General features: G+C 37.3%; 1 protein-coding gene across 1 annotated transcript in view; it reads left to right on the plus strand.

Moving 5' to 3' along the window:
- Positions 1-5,968: 5,968 nt before the first annotated feature.
- The window catches only part of LOC139139752 (solute carrier family 23 member 1-like), a 40,376-nt gene continuing 26,139 nt past the window's right edge, over positions 5,969-20,205 (plus strand). Inside the window, 6 exon segments of the mRNA XM_070708641.1 lie at positions 5,969-6,128; positions 13,872-13,992; positions 15,919-16,065; positions 16,557-16,714; positions 18,280-18,386; positions 18,676-18,737. Of these exon segments, the coding sequence (XP_070564742.1) occupies positions 13,921-13,992; positions 15,919-16,065; positions 16,557-16,714; positions 18,280-18,386; positions 18,676-18,737 (546 nt within the window). The 5' untranslated portion in view covers positions 5,969-6,128; positions 13,872-13,920.

A 20,205-nucleotide genomic window follows, 5' to 3' on the forward strand; every position in this document is an offset into this window, starting at 1 on the left:
CAGGAGTTTAATCTTGACATTAGACATATCAAAGGCAGAGACAATTTAATTGCAGACTGTCTCTCTCGTATTTAGAGTTTATTGTTGTTCACTTTCAAGAAATTTTACTTTAGAGTAAAACAAAATTTGAGTACTTAAATCCTTTTCAAGATTACATTTGTAAAAGAAAGATTTTCTTTGAAAAATTTCTTTTTTGAAGAGGGGGTGTGTTATGTAGGTCATTTCCCCCACACTCATCATGACCTGAGTTCAATTAGTCTAGAACATTCCCAAGGTCACTGCCCTTGATGACCTCACAACCTTGAATTCAATTAGTCATGTTTGGAATGTTCTGGAAAGTTGATTAGTTGTGTAAGGGAGATAATTTTAGAACAGTAATTAGCATGTCAATAAAAGTTCTAGATTGTTCTTACATGCCTTTATAAAAGGGACGTGCACAGCTTCCAGTCAGACTTTTGGGATCGTGTCTCTTGTGTGTTACTAAACTCCAGCAGTAGTCATTCTCAAGACTTTTCAAGACCTTCACTGTCAACGCTGGATTATACTGTGGACTTTGTGCAGCTTCAAGCCTGCAAGCCAAAGACTGTTCATTCATTCGACTGACTGTTACAACTCTGGAGACTGGAGCTTTGCCGTCCCAGCTGAGATAAGTAGTCTGTACACTTTAAAGCTTGTACTCTATCCCTGACTTAGCAATTAGTTTTATTTTTGTAATAATTCTGTTTAAACGTTATTTGCTGAGTTCACCTTTTGTTCGTTTTCTCTGCAGTAACATACTAAGCCCAGCTTCTACTACTACATCGATCAACAGCTGCAATTGAAATCTCCACCAATCACAATAATTGACATCTGTTGAGGATTACAAATTGGTTAGCAAGTTCAGATTACGCTGAAAGAATTCGACTTGACAGTGAATATTTGTAGCAGGTGCATAAAGATTACACAACAGGCAAGTATCACCTTCAATCATTACATTAAGAATAATATAACGACCATCGTCGTCACAGATCACGTTTCTTACACTGATATCAATATTTTTGAAAACAGAATTGCTGTACCCTTGCTGTGTACTGAACCGTGAGAAAAGAAAATTCTCCCCTCACCCCACTGTTGCTGTCAAAACAATTCATCCGATTTTGTACTGTACGTTTCCTGTAGAAAATAAAACTGTGAATTCTTTTTCAAACAATTAAAAACTTTTTTCGGTTTGAGAAAATCTCTGATTCCACGTGTATTTAAAAAAATAAATTTTACTGTCATAGAATGTTACGTATACCATTCATATGTGGCTCTACTCGTCTCTTCTTTCAATCGTTATCCAGTAACTTCTCCTTGCTTCTGGGCCTGTATACAATCTGTTCTCTATGTACAGTCTATCAACTACCATCCTCACGCGTTTATTGTCTTTTTTTCGTTGCTATCATGACTGGATAGAGTCTTTTCCGCACCTGACGGATCTGATCTGGAAAATCTTCTGATATCCCGAAATGGGTTCCCCGTAGATATCGCGCCGACGTTCTCACTACTTCTCGATCTCTATAGAAGTTGAACTTTGCAATGATCGGACGAGGCGTAGCGCGTCCATGGAAATGCCGAGTTTTTGTGTTTATGCGATGTACTCTGTCCAGTTTTATTATTTGAACCTGTTCCTTCGGTAACTTCAGCTCTTTAACCAAAATATCTTGCAGTTTACGTTCTGATTCGCTGCCTGTTTCTTGTAGATTATCCTGTATGTTGTAAAATACTAGATTGTCTCTCCTACTTCTTGATTCCAGGTCTATAGAACGATGTTTCAATTCAGCGTTTATCCTCTTTTGCTGTTCTAGCTCACCTTTGAGATCTTTTATTTCATGTTCTTGTTTTTGTACAGTTTTCTTCAAGTCTGAAACTGCTTCTTCATAAAATTGTTGGATTTTAGCTATGTTCACACATTGAAGTTCAATCTTCTAAACTTTGCTTTCCACTAGCAGCAGTTGGTCCAGTTTCTTGTTGATAATCTGTATCCATTGTCCATGAATGCAGGAGTATGAACATTGTCCAGATGTTTCTGTTGTCTCGATGTCGCTGAGTGTCTGATCGCCATGTTGAATGTCATCATCAACGTCATGGTGTGAAGCAGATGATTTTTCCCTCTTCCGTTTGGCTGGCGACTCCAAAGCAGAGTTATCTGGTGACCCAAGTCTGCCGAAGAACGATGATATCTTTTGTGACGCCATTTGGGAGGAAGCCTGGCCAGGAAGGGAAAAACAGAGGGAAAAAACGCAGAGCGTAGACAATGTGTGTCTACACTCCACTACGTCGAAGAGCGCCCCCAAGTCCGATCGTTTTGAAATTTCATATGCAGTTTACTTAGGGTGACCTCGCTTAAGTTTGTTCAAATCGTGGTGAAATTTACATATCTGTGTTTTTGGGGCATTTTTTGCTGTTTTTAGTAAAAAATCTTATTCTCTGAAACCGCACGTCCGATTGCTTTGGAATACTCAGGTTACTTGGGGTGATTTCAGTTAGATTGGTTCAGATCGTGGTGTTCTGGGTTTTTTTTGGTCAAAAAATCATACATAGGTACATAGGTCCCTAGGGATGATCTATTTCAGATTTGTTCAAACTGTGATGAAATCTGCAATTTTGTATTTTGGGGGCAATTTTTGCCATTTTGGTCAAAAAATGTGTTTCTCAAAACCTGCAAGTCTGATAGCTTCGATATTTGGTATACAGCTTCCAAGGGATTATTTTAATGTATGATATATTGAAATATGGTGAAATCTGCGATTTTTATTTTTAGGGGGCAATTTCCCCCATTTTTGGTCAGAAAATTTCATTTTCAAAAAAACTACTCGTCAGGTAGGTTTGGTTGACATGTCTTAAGGATGATCCAATGTGATATATTCAAATTATGATGAAATCTTCAATTGTGATTTTAGCCACTTTTTTCTGGCCACTGAAATGAGCTATCAAAGATTTCCACCTCATTCATCAACATGTGTCAAAAATAGTTATTTTCTACATAAACACAGCGGAGCTATATCGGCCGTTAGGTCGCTTGTTTTTGAATGCGGCCTTAATGGGTCTTTTTACGTTGACTTGGCGTATTCTTGAACTTAATAAACGAGAAAGGCGCTACTAATGAAGATATGCCATGTTCTGTACTGTCATGGCTGTTGTCATAATGTACTAGTAAAGAGAGAAAATAACAAATAAAGTAAAAAAGACGCACGACAACCTGGAAGCTGTTTTCTAGGCAGATCGATGGGAGAAATTTAATAACAGAACGAAATTTCACGAAACAAAACAGATGGCATTTCAAACAAAAATTCACATAAAATACTACTTTTTGGTTATCAATAACAAGCACTTTATAGAAAAGAATATTTTTCATCCGAAGGATAAATTATGCTAATGTATCTCCAAACCCCGTGTCCATGGTTCAATGCATCATCAAAGTTGATCCTTATAGTTCATTTTGTTTTGCCTTTTTCTCTTCGATTACACTTTTGAAGATAGACGCAGTCGACACAACAAACCTTTTCCTGTCGACCAACACAAGTGTTTTCATAAAACAGTATGATTAAACTGCGGTGAACAATAAAGGAATGTTTGATGTGTGCTCATGACGTTGTACATCAAACAATTTTAATGTTTTAGTCTTGCCGACGACATCGACAAAACTGCGATTGTAATTGCAGAATTGTGTCATTGAATTTATATCTTCCGAGTATTAATAAGTGAAAATCAACAGTGGTTAAAATTAAATAAAACTTTGATGAGTAAAAATGTAGTTTTTTGCAATGCAAAAGGACAAAATGAATAAAGAAATGTAGCTACTCTCATGATATGAACTAGTCTGAACAATTATTGCGCTTCCGCCCCATTGATCAAAATTATTGGGCAGACTTGACATTGTAGGGAGCAGAAACAACAGCCAATTCACAGGTCACTATACACTATGAGCTTGGGCCATCATCATATGGGCGAATTTGCTTGTTGTGTTTTGTGCGCCATTTTCGCGCTGTCAGTAACTTTTAAAGGGCAGAAAATGGCTCGAAATGCGCAATTTGTTTGCCCTGTTAAAGTGCAATGAAAGGAGCTAAATTTAATGCTTTGATGAAGATTTTGACCCATTGTGATGCATTTGATCCAAATGTTTACTCATAAGTCGTTTCTTTTGTATTTTGATATAGAGAATTCAGGATCACAATCCTAGTCTTTCATTCGCTGATGAACTTCTCACTGCACTATTTCTGTAAGCATATTAAAGAGGCACTCCCTTTTGGTAACATTTTTAAAACACATTTTTTTAATGCCAACGGTCGATATTTGACGTGGCGACTGCGCGGATCGCGAGATATCGATAGAAACGTCATTTCCCGAGCGCATTTTTCACATCCCGAAGTTTTACGATCGTTTCTGATTATGACGCGAATCCACCGAAGGTTTGTTGTTGTGCTGATTGACGATATTCTAGGGAGTCCATAATAAGTTCGAACGACGCATTTTACCTCCCACTGTGAAAACTTTATATACAGCATTATGCCTTTACCACAGGTCAGTTTTTGAAAACTTCTTCTTAGCTTTGTCGTTGTCATTATTCTAAATCAGTTGTATTATATTTTAACCAATACCACATAAACATAAGTTTTTACGTGTTAAATATTAGCCGCCTCCGATGACTACATGTTGTCGTCTGCCACAAAGTACGTGTGGTTCCGCCGCGCGCGTGGTATGCGTCTATGCATACCACGCGGTGGCCGCTATGTATCAACTGCACGTAACTGGGCTAGTCACCTATGCGAATTCTGTGGAATCAGCAAAAATTGTTTTTCGTTTTATCACCAAGTCAGTAAGACTCAGCTTTCTCCCACGGGGCATGACCGATCACCGAGGCAAGTGGTACTGTGGCGTACAGCAGCGTCAGTGTAGACTCGTACTCCATAGCTGAGTTGACAATGGCCCCAGTGCCGAACGTTCGATGTTCGGAAGCTGAATTTAGGTGGGCCACCGGAATTCAAACTTTTACTTTTTTGAAGACATGTTTTTATCGATATCTCGCGATCCGCGCGCAGTCGCCACGTCAAATATCGACCGTTGGCACTAAAAAAATGTGTTTTAAAAATGTTACCAAATGGGAGTGCCACTTTAATGCTACTTTTGTTTTAGCTCTATCTGCTTTGACAGAAATTAACTGTGAGCAATTTATGACTCAGAGGAAGATTTACTGGTTCATTACACAAAGTTTTCCATCTCTCTTGTAAATCCAGGAACAAATACTTTTTCCTTCCGGTCGGACTGGATTTGTTTTTCAAATGTTAACCAACATTCATTTAGTCGGTAGAGAAAACCGTACCATCTTATCACAGTTGTAGTTTCTAGGCTGCAAACTTCGTCTAGATCTATTGTGAGCCAAAATCATGATAAAAATTACAAATATGGTCTCATCATACTGGTCGCCATATAAGCACGTATTCAATTATTTGTTCATTCAGTACATCGTTTACAAGCACAGTCTCAACCACGGCACTGCTTAATTCAGAGTAACTGTCTAGTGCTAACTAACACTTTCACTGCGGTCTGCTCGAGATGAAATATGAAGTTTAATGTTGTTCAAATCCCCTAATTCATTTTATAAGAGCAGTGCAACAAGCAGTGTTCGTCTGATGATACTTGGTAGTGGTTTGTTCTTCTACGGTAACTGGTTTATATGAAATCTGACCTAATAACGTTAAAATGGAGACAGTGATTAAATAAAAGGCTGGTGCGAATATTTAACCTCCAATGATATGTTTCTTGCCGATCATGAAAGGAGCATTCGGACAGCTCATAAATTCTGCCAGATAAGGCATATTAATATTTAAGCCAAACCTCTATCGTAATGGGGTCAAGACAGCGTCGGCATGAAGATAAAAAACAGAGGGCATGGGACAGCCTTGAGTGACCCCTTTCCGCAGGTACGCCCCTAGTAGGTATACAAACATATTGATTTACAAGCTTTATAGGAGCCATACCAAGATCTTCGTAACACTTTCTGAGATTCCGTAAAGGTTTTAATCTCTTTCTGATTATCTGAAGTTCACTCTCCGTCAGCTCTACACGAGGTACTTACAGTACAATTCCACCGGCAAATGCTTATGATAGTAAGTGATATAGGTATATCTAATCTACAGGTGATCTGTGGTGTACGTTAACAGGACCAACACGCATGGGGACTACTCGCCTACAAATATGGCATGTCATGTGAATCTTTTTGAATCTACAGTTGATTCGTTCGTTGCAAGAGTCATCTGTCAACAGGTAACTCAGGTTTTCTCATTTCCTGTGGCCGGGATAGTGTAGAAAGTCTGTCATAATTGTTGTTCAACGTGTTACAGGACTAATAACTTTTGTCGCTTGTGTGATTGAGGTGTTGGTGAAACCGTATCTTCACAGTGGAGCCTGCAAATTATGCCAATTTCACGGCAGCTGGTCAACCAAATTGAAATGCATCACGAAATAAACTGATACATACACAACAGCGTATTCCTTTGTTCTCAGATTTATATCATATCGGTCCATTCTGTGTATTGACTCCAGATATTGAAATAGTTCAAGACAAAATGGCTATCATCAAGCAACTACATTAGATCGTATGGAGAAATGCGTCGATAAACATACGTTTGTAACTGTGCGTTTTTGGTCTACTTTAGCCCAGTTGAACACCATCAGCATAAGCAAGTCTGTGTCATTCGCTCCAGACGAGTAAAAATTTCGTAACAAAATGGTAGCAAGGCTTTCATATTATATCGTCACGAAAGACAAATTGATCTGCGTTTGTGCTTCGAGCTATACCACAGCTCAATATGACTGGGCCCCCAGTCAAAGCCGCTGGAGACACAGTCACTGTGAGGGGCGACCCAGTTGACCTATGGGAAGCTGGAGATGATGTGTACAAACGCAATCTTGATTGCCGTTTTGACATATTGTTATCGAGTGTTGCTTTGAAGCAAATTCTTTTTTATTGGAAGAGGAAAGCATTTGTAAATATGTGCTAGCAACAATTGAATTTCCTAAAAAATCTGTACAGTTCATTTAAGGTTGACAGTATTTATCCCCGTCTAAAACAGGTATCGAAAGCGTTTTAATAATTTCGCTTATGCGTTGGATACAAACCTAACAGTCACAAATAAATATTCACATGGCAGAATCATTGCGATCTGCTCTAAAATAATTGGTGTATCACAAGGAAATTTGTAACAGTGACTGCTTTTATAACCAACAGGTTATAAAAATAGTAAATGTTCTTCCATTCTATCGTGCAGACTTTTTCTTATCCCTACTCCTTTCCAGTCATCGTTTGAGGTCTTCCACTTTCAGGTCATATTTTCTTATATTCAAAATGCAGTGCAAATTTGAAATAATGGGTAAGTTATTAGTGCTTTATTTATCGTGCTAGATTTTGAATTTCGTGTCGCCTCTTTAATAGTAAGGAATATTAAATTGAAGTGGATGAAATCAACAAGTATGTAACCCACTACCTCAAATGTATCTGCCAGCGTCTATTGCAAGTATGTCAGTATATGTGCACTACAAAAGTGTCACATCTTTTTTTGTTGGCATGTTGTTGACATTGTCGCTTCTATTTGAAGCTGCAAGCTTTACTTGCTAGCAAAGTTGACAATATTACAGCTCTGGTCGCCTGTTTGTATGTGCAGTTTACACAATCAACATCGCTTTGTTTGCACGCAACATTGTTTTGTGATATAACGAGTTCCGGAGAAACATAAAGTGTCAACAATTATTATCATATACTAAAATAATTGTTTTCCCCACTTAAAATTAAGGTTTATAGTCATAATTGATTTATCCCTAGTTTGTAAATTTGACACTGAAACAATACTGTTTTGCAATTGAAACAGTTTCAGAGAAAGTGGGCTTATCTATTTTTTGAGTAAGGGGGTCCTGAAGCAGTCCTAACCCACGCCTGTTCTGGAATCCCACTACAATCCTACCGTACCTTTCAACAAAACACACGCCTAAAACTTGATAGGCAATATTATATGCTCTGTTAAATTATAACAACAAAAGTAACAAGAAAGAGGATGGGATCTAGTAAAGGTTGGAATTCCGATTTTTTTTCGCTTCAGAGAGGAGTACGCCAGGGTTGTCCTCTCTCTGCATTACTGTTTTTACTTGTCATAGACGTCCTTGCATGTAAAGTTAGACAGCACAAGCAGATTTCTGGTATTTCTATTCCAAATAACAACTCTGCGAAAATCTCCCTACTAGCTGATTATACGACAATTTTTGTGAAAGATAAGGGTTCTATTAAGATTGTTTTCAATGTTATGGGAGACTTTTATAAGTGCTGTGGATTAAAAATGAGTAGTCGAAAGTCGAATGCAATGTGGGTGGGTAAAAATAGAAACTGTACTGATAAGGTGGATGGGATTGAATGGACAAATGAACCTGTGAAAACCCTTGGAGCTTATTTTGGGTATGATGTTGAGAAATGCAAAGATTTAAATTGGTCAAATAAAATAAAAAAGCTGGAAAATATTTTAAATACTTGGGGCAGAAGAAATTTAACACTTTATGGGAGAGTTATTATTGTGAAAGTATTAGGTATTTCGCAGATTCTGTTTTTAGCTTCAGTAATCGGTATACCCGTTGAAGTGAAAGCTAAAGTGCAAAAACTTGTTGATGTTTTTATCAAAAGAAAACGTCCAATTAAACAAACAACACTTGAAAAAGACTACCACAAGGGTGGTGTCAAGAGTATCAATGTTGATAAACAGCTTCGTGCTATCAATGCCCTTTGGGTTAAAAGATTGGTTTCTGGTAAGGCAGCATTTGCAGCCAGCATTTGGGCTGCTATACCATGGCATTACTTTACTATCGATGAGTCATGTGATTTATTACAACAAAACCGATGTTGGAATTCTTTACCAAGAAATGTATCGTCATTAGTACCTAATTTTTATGTCAGATTTTTAATGACTGGTACATAGCAAGTGATAATGTCATTGCAAAACGAAATGTAATGCAAAGGTGGTGTAAGAAATATCACATTTTTTACAAGTCACTTATAGGAGAGAATTTGCAGTATGGTTTATACACAGATAGTCAATTTATTCCAATAGACAAAATCACTTGTAAATCCATCTATCGTATTCTCCTACAGCAACAATGTTCAAACACTGACAAACTTGCAATTGATAAATGGTATTCATCACTAGGAGTAAATAGCTTAAAAAAACTTGTTCACAGTCAGATGATTTGGAAGAATATTTATTTATGTACAAGAGAAATTAAATTAAGAGAATTTCAGTGGAAATTGCTACATAGATTATTACCATGTAATAAGTATTTGTATTATTGGAAAAAAATCAATTCTGTGAATTGTAATGTATGTCAGGTTCCCGATTCTTTGGAACATAAATTTTTGGAATGTCAAGTGGCAAAACGTCTTTGGGTAAAAATTTCAATTATCATTTGTAATTTTTGAGTAAAAATGTAGTTTTGACGAATGTTGACATTATTTTCAACTGTAATGCAGAAAAATGGTTTTGCACAAAATTAAATGGAGAAGTGATCAAACTGTTTATTTTGTTAGGAAAATGGTCCATTCATAAATATTGGCTCGGAGATGGGAAAGTACTCATAGATGTACTTTTCAGACAGGAATGTGTTGTAAGATACAAGGTTGAGAAAGAATTACGAAAAGATAGCAAATTTGTAGAAGTTTTTGGAAAAATAATGAAAGCCCAGACGGTCAGTTAAAATTTGAGAAAATAATGACAGTTTCTTGCAGTATATATCGATAAAAACTAAATTCACGACAAAAATAAAGTTCACGAGGTAAGAATACATGAACAACTGCACAGAAAGTTTTAAATAAATACGTTATTTTCGCTTTTGCCGGGGAGTCTAAGTGTACACTCTGTCCGCCCATAAAGGTCATGATTGTTGCTTTCTCTGTGGGAGATGTCCTCCACGTGTCTCGTATGACCACTACCAACACGTATTCTCGCGAAGACACTTGAAATTCAATAACATGAGGACCTTCAAAGAACTACTTGCCAAAAGTCCACAAAAGTCTCTCTCTCAATTCTAAGTAGGGTTTGGAATGTTTGGCATAAAGCCATGTGTGAGCAATGTCAGGTGATTTGCTGAAACCCAACCTCAAAATGTTACGACCAATACTTAGATAAAATTACAGGTTGCTGCCACTCCTGCACTGATATGCTTCGTTATTGATCTCAATCTCCCGAATAAGGAACTCATTTATAATAATACCAAAACTTTTGCATGTAATTCGGTCATGTCAATGTCGCCAAGTAATATAATTGGAATCTATTGCTCTATTGACATCGCCGTGGGAAAAAGGGGGCCGACGACCATCTCTGAGAAATTGCTGAGCCAAAACTGTGAGCACGTACGATGGACTAGTTTGTACATGTACAGTTTGATTTTTCCGTTTATTTGATACGTACTAGGCACGATCTAAGTCACACTTTTAAAGATCGCGGCAAGATTTTCAGCTCTTTCTTATTAGTTAACATTCATTCCTCTTTCGCTAAGCACATGGGACTTTTGGACGATTCTACCGCCAAATACATATGGTCGTAAGTGATTCTCATGTAGTTGAATATACATGTGGACGTATATCGAATGTATTGGTGATCACTGATGTAACAGGACTGAAATACATGAGGACTATCTTCTTGATCTTGACATGTTATGTGAATCTTGTTGAATATACCCCGTTGATTTGTTCGTTGCAAGAGTCGTCTGTCATCAGGTAAACCAGTTTTACTCATCATTTTTGGCTGCGGTAATGTAGGTCTTTCATTATAGCTATTGAACGTGTGACAAGAATGTTTATCAGTGTGATATTTTGGAGGTGAACACAGCGGTGCTTCATGGCTAGAATTAGGGGGGTCCGGTAGATTGTTTTTTGTTTTTGCCGACGTCAAAAACTGGCAGCCCCCCCCCATTCAAAAATTTCGAAAACAGGGTGAAACCCTACCCCCGCGCGACAACTTTAAAAAAAGGTGTACCGTTATATTATATATATGTATATATATATATATATAAATTAAATTTTATATATATATATATATATATATATATATATATATATATATATATATATATATATATATATATATATATATATATTAAATAGTCATTCTGTGTTTTAATGAAATTGTTGACATGTCAGTTGTAAAATAGGAATTTCAAAGTGTCAATCTTAAAGTTTGAATACAGTACATTTTGAATGAGCTGTGAATGTATTTTACACTTTCTATGCTTAACCAGATGTCCTGAACTGTTGTACAGAAATGGATGTCAATCATTAATATCAAAGAGGAAAAAGCAGTAAATCAAAAACTTTGATGGGTGTTAAGACTTGCCAGCCACCCAATTCAATCTCCATGGGAGCCATAGACAGGCATTTTAGCCAAATCTGATGTGTGCAGTGTCTGAGAGGACTCTTCTCTTGTAACATTAAAACCATAAAAGCACTGCTAATAATGAGAAAACTGCCTTTTTTAAACTGTTATTTTGGTCATAAAAAGCATCTTTCAAAACATTTTTCTATTATTTCTATTATTTCTATTATTATCTATTAATATATATTGTGAAATATTTGTGCATGTTGCTTTCTCATACTGAATTCTCATAGAGAAATTAGAAAAGTATCAGGAATTTGTCATGCTTTTCATATGAACTGCAGATTTCATAATGGTACACTTCCACTTAGCAAACATCAAGATATCTCTGACATATGTCTCTGATTTATCAAAGCATGGCGCCCGTAAGGCGCGCCGAAAAATATGAAACATCCTGATATCTGTGATATATATTTCTTGCATATTAAAGTCATGCAACGGAAGGACGTGCTGAAAAATGTCTGATATATTAAAGTAATGTGCTCAAAGAGCACGCTGAAAAATATTTAACATACAGATATCTCTGATATATGTATGCCTGGTATGTTAAAGTCAGGTGTGCTGAAAAATATGTCTGATTACTGAACTTACGCCCCAGAAGGGCGCGCCGAAAAATGCAACAGAATAATGAAATTTGTGGCCGACACGATGCATTGACCCCCCAATCACCAAAGTCAAAAACAGGCTGACCCCCATGAATCCACCGCCCCCCCCCCAGGCCAAAGAAACTGACCAGTCCCTGAGGAAGGTGAAAGGCGCCTGACATAGCATAATGTAGGTCAGATGGCGCTTAGATGCTGTCTCGATTACCAAGAACAGCGATGTAAAATGCCATAAACAGTTCAAACATCCACTTGTGTAATATTATTATTAAAGAAGGTTAAATGTTAAAATTGCACTTCAAAGATGGTTCCAGACTGTCTAATGTAGTAAAAAGTTGACAAGATCTAGAACCATTTTGTCGCATTTCATTACTTTTGTCTCGAAAAAATCTAAAATTGAATGAATTTTTCCTTAAAAAAACCAAACAAGTAGGCCTAGTACTGGGGCAGAAAGCTGCAATTGTTCAAACGTTTTTCAGCATTACGATGCAACATATCAAATACAGTTTCTTGCTGTCTGCTTACAGCATAGTGCAACACACAATATTCAGTCTGTCGACAAAAGTCTGCATATACAAATATTGGCTGATAATTGAATTGTTTTTTTCGAGACAAAAGTAATGAAATGCGACAAAATGGTTCTAGAGCATGTCAACTTTTCACTACATTAGACGGTCTGGAACCATCTCATAAGTTCAGACTGAAAGTCATTTGTCAATGATGCAAATGCACGGTACATGTTCACAGGTTGTGTTGGCAAGCTGAATACTGGACAGTTCAACACGCCGTAGGTAGTTAAACAAGAATGCTGTTGTATGAACTGAACAAAATTGTTGTCAAAATTATCAAAGTCAATAAATCTACTGCCCTGCTACTGTCTTTAGGCAGTGTAGTTGTCACTGCATAGCGATAGCGTTACAGATAGCTCTGACTATGAAGTAGCTGAAAAGAGTTATATATTAGTTATTAGGGTCATGTGACGCTCATGACACTTAAACATACATGTACACAAGATCGGGCAAGAAAGTAAAACATGGACGACCTGGAGACTTCATAGTTATCAGGGATTTTTGAATTCTGACATAAAAGAATAATCAAATATTAGAGAAAAAAGATGAGGGTCGCCATGCTTGATTTTGTAAATTTTCACATTCTCATCGTTAACACAAAAGTAAAACTTTGTACAAAAAATAATTTTCACCAAAAATGTGTGTCTAAATGGAATTATTTTAATTTTACTAAATTTGCCATTATTACAACAAGAAATTAAAATGTTTATTTGATGGAATATTTTGACTTCCAGTATTGTCAGTTTTGAAAAACTTATAAGTAGCATATAATGTAGCCAGGAATTCATAATTTTGTATACTCTCTCATGTCATCATTTTGGCTTAGCTCATTGCCGAAAATTCACATTAATCAACAGAGGTCCTTCGTAAAACAAAATAGAAGACCCAAAAACGGCAACAAAACCACAGCTTGTAATGTCTTTTGAAAGTAGGCTCTGTATTCAAAATGTGTCAGCTGACCAAGTTGAAGAGCTCGAGGATCACCTACACTGTGATCCATCATAGTCAAATCAGCGTATATGTCCTTGATAGAAGTGAAAATGCTAGCCCGGTGAAAGTTGTCGTTAAATATTAAGCTATCTTACATCATACAACCCTGTCAACTGCCGTAAGCAAGACTATTGTTCTTGAAATCAATGTGATTGGTGCATTGTCTTTTAGGATGTTTGTCTTTTATTTGCGAAAGATCTCTCCCATCCATGTTTTTAGAGCCTTGGTCTTCATAGTTGTTGAATTTGATCACAGGACTGAAGATCGATTATTTTTCTTTGCAGCCGCTGTTGAATTGCTATCGCCGTGACAGCGAGAAAACAATCGAATAAAATGGAGGAGAACGTCGATTCAAGAAACAGTCACGCTCAGACTAAGGAAGTCAACCTTGACGTAACGACACAGGTATGTGTGTGAGATGTCATATTGTCCGACAACGATGTCAGGTTCAGACATTGAATATAGTCCTTCATATGTCTCATGTTTTGTGTCTGGTTTGAAATAATGGCAAATTAAAGGAATGGTATGACCATCAAATGATTGCACCATACCTGCTATAGACAAAACACAGAAACTCCATCATGGCGGCACTTAGGGCAGTTTATTACCGTTACCACTTCTTGAATGACGGACGATTTCAGACTTCAAAGCCTGTGAAACAATATGTCTGATCCATAAGACATGAGACTCAAGGGTTGGACCCCGCTGAAATATCGAAAGACATGGAGATAAAAGTTAAACTCTGGAAAGCTAGAGTATTGAGATTTGTTGAGAAATGCAAGTAGATAAACGGTATCTTTCGACTCTCTTGAATAGCACAATATGAACTAAGCTAACACCGCATATAACTATTATAGATAACCAGATATGAACTGAAAATGCTCACGTGTTTCATTACATTGCAGTTATGTGTAAGGGACCATTCAGTTTTTACGGCCGGGGGGTGCGGCAAAATCCAGGGGGGTTCATCATAATTTTGGAATCCGCAAAGGGGGGGGGAGTCATCGCTTTTTCACTGGTAGGAAAGGGGGGGTCACCACATTTTCAAAAACATAATACCAACAATAAAGTTCACTTTATGCCATGGCCATGATCGACCCTCTTTACCGGCGGGCCGCCTTTGGCGGCCCACTACAATAAATATACATTATGTATTACCCATGACCCTCTGAACGGGCAGACGCCTTTGGCGGCCCACTCCAATTAGGTTTACTTCATGCGATGGCCATGATCGACCCTCTTTACCGGCGGGCCACCTGCGGCGGCCCACTACAATAAATTGACTTAATGTAATACCCATGGCAATCTTAATGGCCGCACGCCTTCAGCAGCCCTGTCCAGTAAAGTTTACTTTATGCAATAGCCATGATCGACCCTCTTTACCAGCGGGCACCTTTAGTGGCCCACTAGAATAAAGTTGACTTTACGTAATGGCCCATGACCCTCTTAACCGGAGGGCTGCCTTTGGCGAACCACTCCAATAAAGTTTACTTTATACAATGTCCATGGACATAAGTTGTCTATGGAAATGAAGTTAAAAATTGCCTTACAGTCGTCCTAATTAACAGACGTTTCAATGGATGTGGCTGAGAAGTTTGTGTACTGGCATCTCTGCTACACGAATAAAGTGCGCCGCGTACCGTAGTTCAAATCCAAACCATGCGGGTAAATTTGACATATGGGGGTTTGGTTATTTTTCAGCGGGGGGGGGGGGGGTCATCAATTTTTTTCGTCTGACAAAGGGGGGGTCATCTTTTTTTCACAAAAAATGCAGGGGGGTTCTATATTTTTTTGAACACTGGCGACAAGACTTTGCCGGCCCCCCAGGCCGTAAAAACTGAACGCTCCTAAATTTGAACCTTTGCCACATGTTTGCAACTTCATTGAAAGTGTTATGATCAACATAATGAATAATATTCACCACAAATTAATTTAAATCCAAGTATATATCCCCAATCAGGAAAGTTTATTAAAATATGAAAATTAGGAATTGACTGAAATGTTCTCATTAAATATGGAAATTAGGAATTTGCTGAAGTAAAGATGTTAAATGACTTTCAATAATGTCGTATCATAGTATCTTTAATGTAAAAAGCAATTCGTCAACTTTGGTCTAGTCAAGAAAGATAAATATCACTAATCAGGAAAGTAGATCACGGTTCAGGCCCGAATATCACCCTTCAGAGTCAGTGAACTCAAAACAGAAAAATACTTAAAAATTCATGAATCAAATAAAAAGTCGACAATCCATACTTATTTCAGCTGACATGATTTAGATTTGGATGTATATTGAAAATAAGGAAGCATTTCTTTTTCCCTATCAATGGACAGGAATTGTCGTCTGAAAGCAACGTCCTTAGAGAACATCGAACAGCAAAAGAGGAAGCGAAGGAAATACTGGCGAATTTGAAGGGTGACATTGCCTATGGAATCACTGAAATCCCACCTTGGTATACGGCCATATTACTAGGATTTCAGGTATTTGACCTACAATGACCCCAAGTTTGTCTGAAAGATCTCACTTCTACCATTATTTACATAACGGTAGACAGGCCCGAAGTCGCTTGACTTTTTACGGCAGTAGTTACTTGCTGGCCAAGCGTGGCCCAACGCGTTCGACCCACGATCTGAGCAACAGCCTACCACTAACGCGACAGTCTGTTTATGAAGTTTCTCCCTGAATTTATTCTGTTTTGATATGTATATGCCAACGGACGTGGAGCTAATCTACATTGACGGTTAAAAGGTTTAGAAATATCATATATCTCATGATCAACTGATAAAAAGAATGGAGAGTAAAGCATTTTGTGTAGAAGTCACGTGACTAGAATTGCATCTCCCACAAGCAGCACCATTCTGGTATTTTAATGTAAGTTTTCTTTTGAGCTAATGAAGTGTGACTCAATAAAAATTACCGATACACGCATAACTTGCAAATCCGCGTGTTTGTTTTTTCTTTTGAAAATTAGCATTACCTCACGATGTTTGGTGCAACTGTAGCCATTCCAATCTTGTTATCAGATGCGCTATGTATCGGGAAAAGTGACGTTGCTCGTAGTGAACTTATCGGCACTATATTCTTCGTGTCCGGTATGGCTACTCTACTGCAAGTACTGTTTGGCGTCAGGTATGTTTTCCTTTGATTGGCTGGTGAGGTATGTTTTCCTTTGATTGGTTGGTGAGGTATGTTATCCTTTGATTGGTTGGTGAGGTATGTTTTCCTTTGATTGGTTGGTGAGGTATGTTTTCCTTTGATTGGTTGGTGAGGTATGTTTTCCTTTGATTGGTTGGTGAGGTATGTTATCCTTTGATTGGTTGGTGAGGTATGTTTTCCTTTGATTGGTTGGTGAGGTATGTTTTCCTTTGATTGGTTGGTGAGGTATGTTATCCTTTGATTGGTTGGTGAGGTATGTTTTCCTTTGATTGGTTGGTGAGGTATGTTATCCTTTGATTGGTTGGTGAGGTATGTTATCCTTTGATTGGTTGGTGAGGTATGTTTTCCTTTGATTGGTTAGTGAGGTATGATTGGCTGGTGATGTATGTTATCCTTTGATTGGTTGGTGAGGTATGTTATCCTTTGATTGGTTGGTGAGGTATGTTATCCTTTGATTGGTTGGTGAGGTATGTTATCCTTTGATTGGTTAGTGAGGTATGATTGGCTGGTGATGTATGTTATCCTTTTATTGGTTAGTGAGGTATGTTTTCCTTTGATTGGTTGGTGAGGTATGTTATCCTTTGATTGGTTGGTGAGGTATGTTATCCTTTGATTGGTTGGTGAGGTATGTTATCCTTTGATTGGTTGGTGAGGTATGTTTTCCTTTGATTGGTTGGTGAGGTATGTTATCCTTTGATTGGTTGGTGAGGTATGTTATCCTTTGATTGGTTGGTGAGGTATGTTATCCTTTGATTGGTTGGTGAGGTATGTTATCCTTTGATTGGTTGGTGAGGTATGTTATCCTTTGATTGGTTGGTGAGGTATGTTATCCTTTGATTGGTTGATGAGGTATGTTATCCTTTGATTGGTTGATGAGGTATGTTATCCTTTGATTGGTTGGTGAGGTATGTTATCCTTTGATTGGTTGGTGAGGTATGTTATCCTTTGATTGGCTGGTGAGGTATGTTTTCCTTTGATTGGCTGGTGAGGTATATTTAACATTTTCTTTTGATTGGCTAATGAAAGTTGCACTCGTGTCCATCATCGTATGCATCACTTTGTCCGTTGAATTACAAAATTATACAGGCTGTCTGTCAGATAATTGTAATGAAAAGACAATTTAACTATTGTATTTCCCAAGTCAGTGTGTCATAAGCGAACGTTCTTGCAATCGAATTCCGAAAAAAATAACCAAATTAAATACTACATTATATTGATAATTGCCCACTGACGATGATCACCTTCTGCCCTTGAGGTTATCAGTTGATGTAAAATCGGAATACATTGGTAAAGTGTTGAACAGTGCAATAATGGTTGATAATTTAAACCTAGTCCCTGTAAAGGCTATTGATAATAAGTGAAAAGGGCTTGACTTGTAGCTAATATTTTGTAATTTACAAAACGCCCCTTCGAAAGGCGATGTACGTTAAAATAAGTTGTGGTAAGATGGTTAATAATATTGCGTCTGTATGATTCTCAAAAACATACGTCTATCATAAAAATATTTCATGATATCTTTAACATTACTGCACTTCCAGATTACCCATAGTTCAAGGCGGTACATACACCTTTTTGACTCCCACGTTTGCATTGCTATCACTACCACAGTGGCAATGCCCAGCAGAGCCTGGACCAGAACTTGAAGGTAGGTTAAACCTTGGAGAATAAGCAACGAAGCCAAAATTGTGAAAAATATGTATAAAACTGTTTCAATAAGATACGAAATCAATCGTAAAATATGAGACATTCTTAAAAGCCGTCATCATATATTATACATGTTCAAGTTTTTGTAACAACTAGTCTATCATGCCTTCGATGATTCGGGTAATCATCTATATCCTATCGCTGTTTGTTACAAAAAATAGTTTTCTTGGTAACTGTTTCCCCTGTTACGCCCTATGTGTAAGTTGACTGTTTTGCGGGACTCGTTTCAGCAATACTGCAGAATATGACGTCATCCGAACGAACTGAACTATGGCAAGTGAGAATGAGGGAGGTATGTAGAAGGAATAATCACGATGGAGCCTAACAATTATTTTCTTCAGCCCTATCGACATTCTGGCAGGCAGAGCGTATCAAATACTGTGGTAGTCTACTGTTGCCTGTCACACGCCATTAACTTTAATTTATTCAATTAGAATTGTTGAAATCATATGAATGTTGCCAATATTGTGTGTGACAATCTCTTCAAAATTATTCGTCAGATAGGTGTAAAATTATGGTTTCCAAATTCCTCAAGGATAATTTCACTATTCAAACTGTGACAACATTAGCCACGATTTGTGGCTTTGTTTTTATCCATTTTCTGTCTCACTGAAAAGAACGTCATCAATTGCTGTGATATTTGATCAACAAATTACAAGATTACCCCATTATACTTTGTTGAAGATAAACATGTATTTGTATTTTGTATTTGAGTTATTCTGATGAATATGATCCACACGAACATAGCTGACAATTGCCTCGTAAGGTCTTGGTATTCGTGAGAGATTACTCGATAAAGTTTACGTGATATTCGGACAACATTTTGAAAATTGCCAACGTATTGCTCAACACTAGAAGACTGAGTCTGCATCCAAGGTAGCAAACAGTTTTGTCTCAATACTAGTCCTTACTCGATTAAAGTCCACAAACTACACTCGTAGCCTATAGCGCAAAACACAACGATTTCATCGTTGATATGTTAGTCTAGCACGACTACAACATAAGGGACTGGTCAGTTTCTTCGGCTTGGGGGGATGGATTATTTTTGCTGACGTCAAAAAGTGGCTGCCCCCCCCTATTCCAACTTTCGAAAACAGGATGATCCCCCCCGCACAAAACAAAGGTAAAACAAAAAGTGGCATATAAATTGAATATTTCAGTATATATATATATATATATATATATATATATATATATATATATATATATATATATATATATATATATATAGTTTTTGGGGTATATTTTAAACATTCAGTCCTTCTGTGTTTTAATGAAATTGTTATCATGTCAGTTGTAAGATAGGAACTTAAAGGTGTCAATTCTAAAGTTTGAATACAGTATTTTGAACGAGCTGTATGTATTACAACTCTCTTTATGCATAACCAGATGTCCACAACTGTTGTAAGAAAAATGTGATTGTGAAATATTAGTGCATGTTGCTTTCTAATACTGAATTCTCATAGAAAAAACAGAAACGTATCAGGATTTTTTTCATGCTTTTCATACGAACTGCAGATTTCATAATGATTAGTACACTTAACAAAACAGACTTTCAATTCACAGACATCAATATATTTCTGACATATGTCTGTGATATATTAATTTACTGCGCCCGAAGGGCGCGCCGAAAAATATTTAACATCTAGATATCTCTGATATATATATCTAATATATGCTAGTCATGCAGCTGAAGGGCATGCTGAAAAATATGTTTGATATTTTAAAGAAATGCGCCCGAAGGGCGCGCCGAAAAGAAT

This window comes from Ptychodera flava, chromosome 9 (genome assembly GCF_041260155.1).
Source record: "Ptychodera flava strain L36383 chromosome 9, AS_Pfla_20210202, whole genome shotgun sequence".
Taxonomy (NCBI): domain Eukaryota; kingdom Metazoa; phylum Hemichordata; class Enteropneusta; family Ptychoderidae; genus Ptychodera; species Ptychodera flava.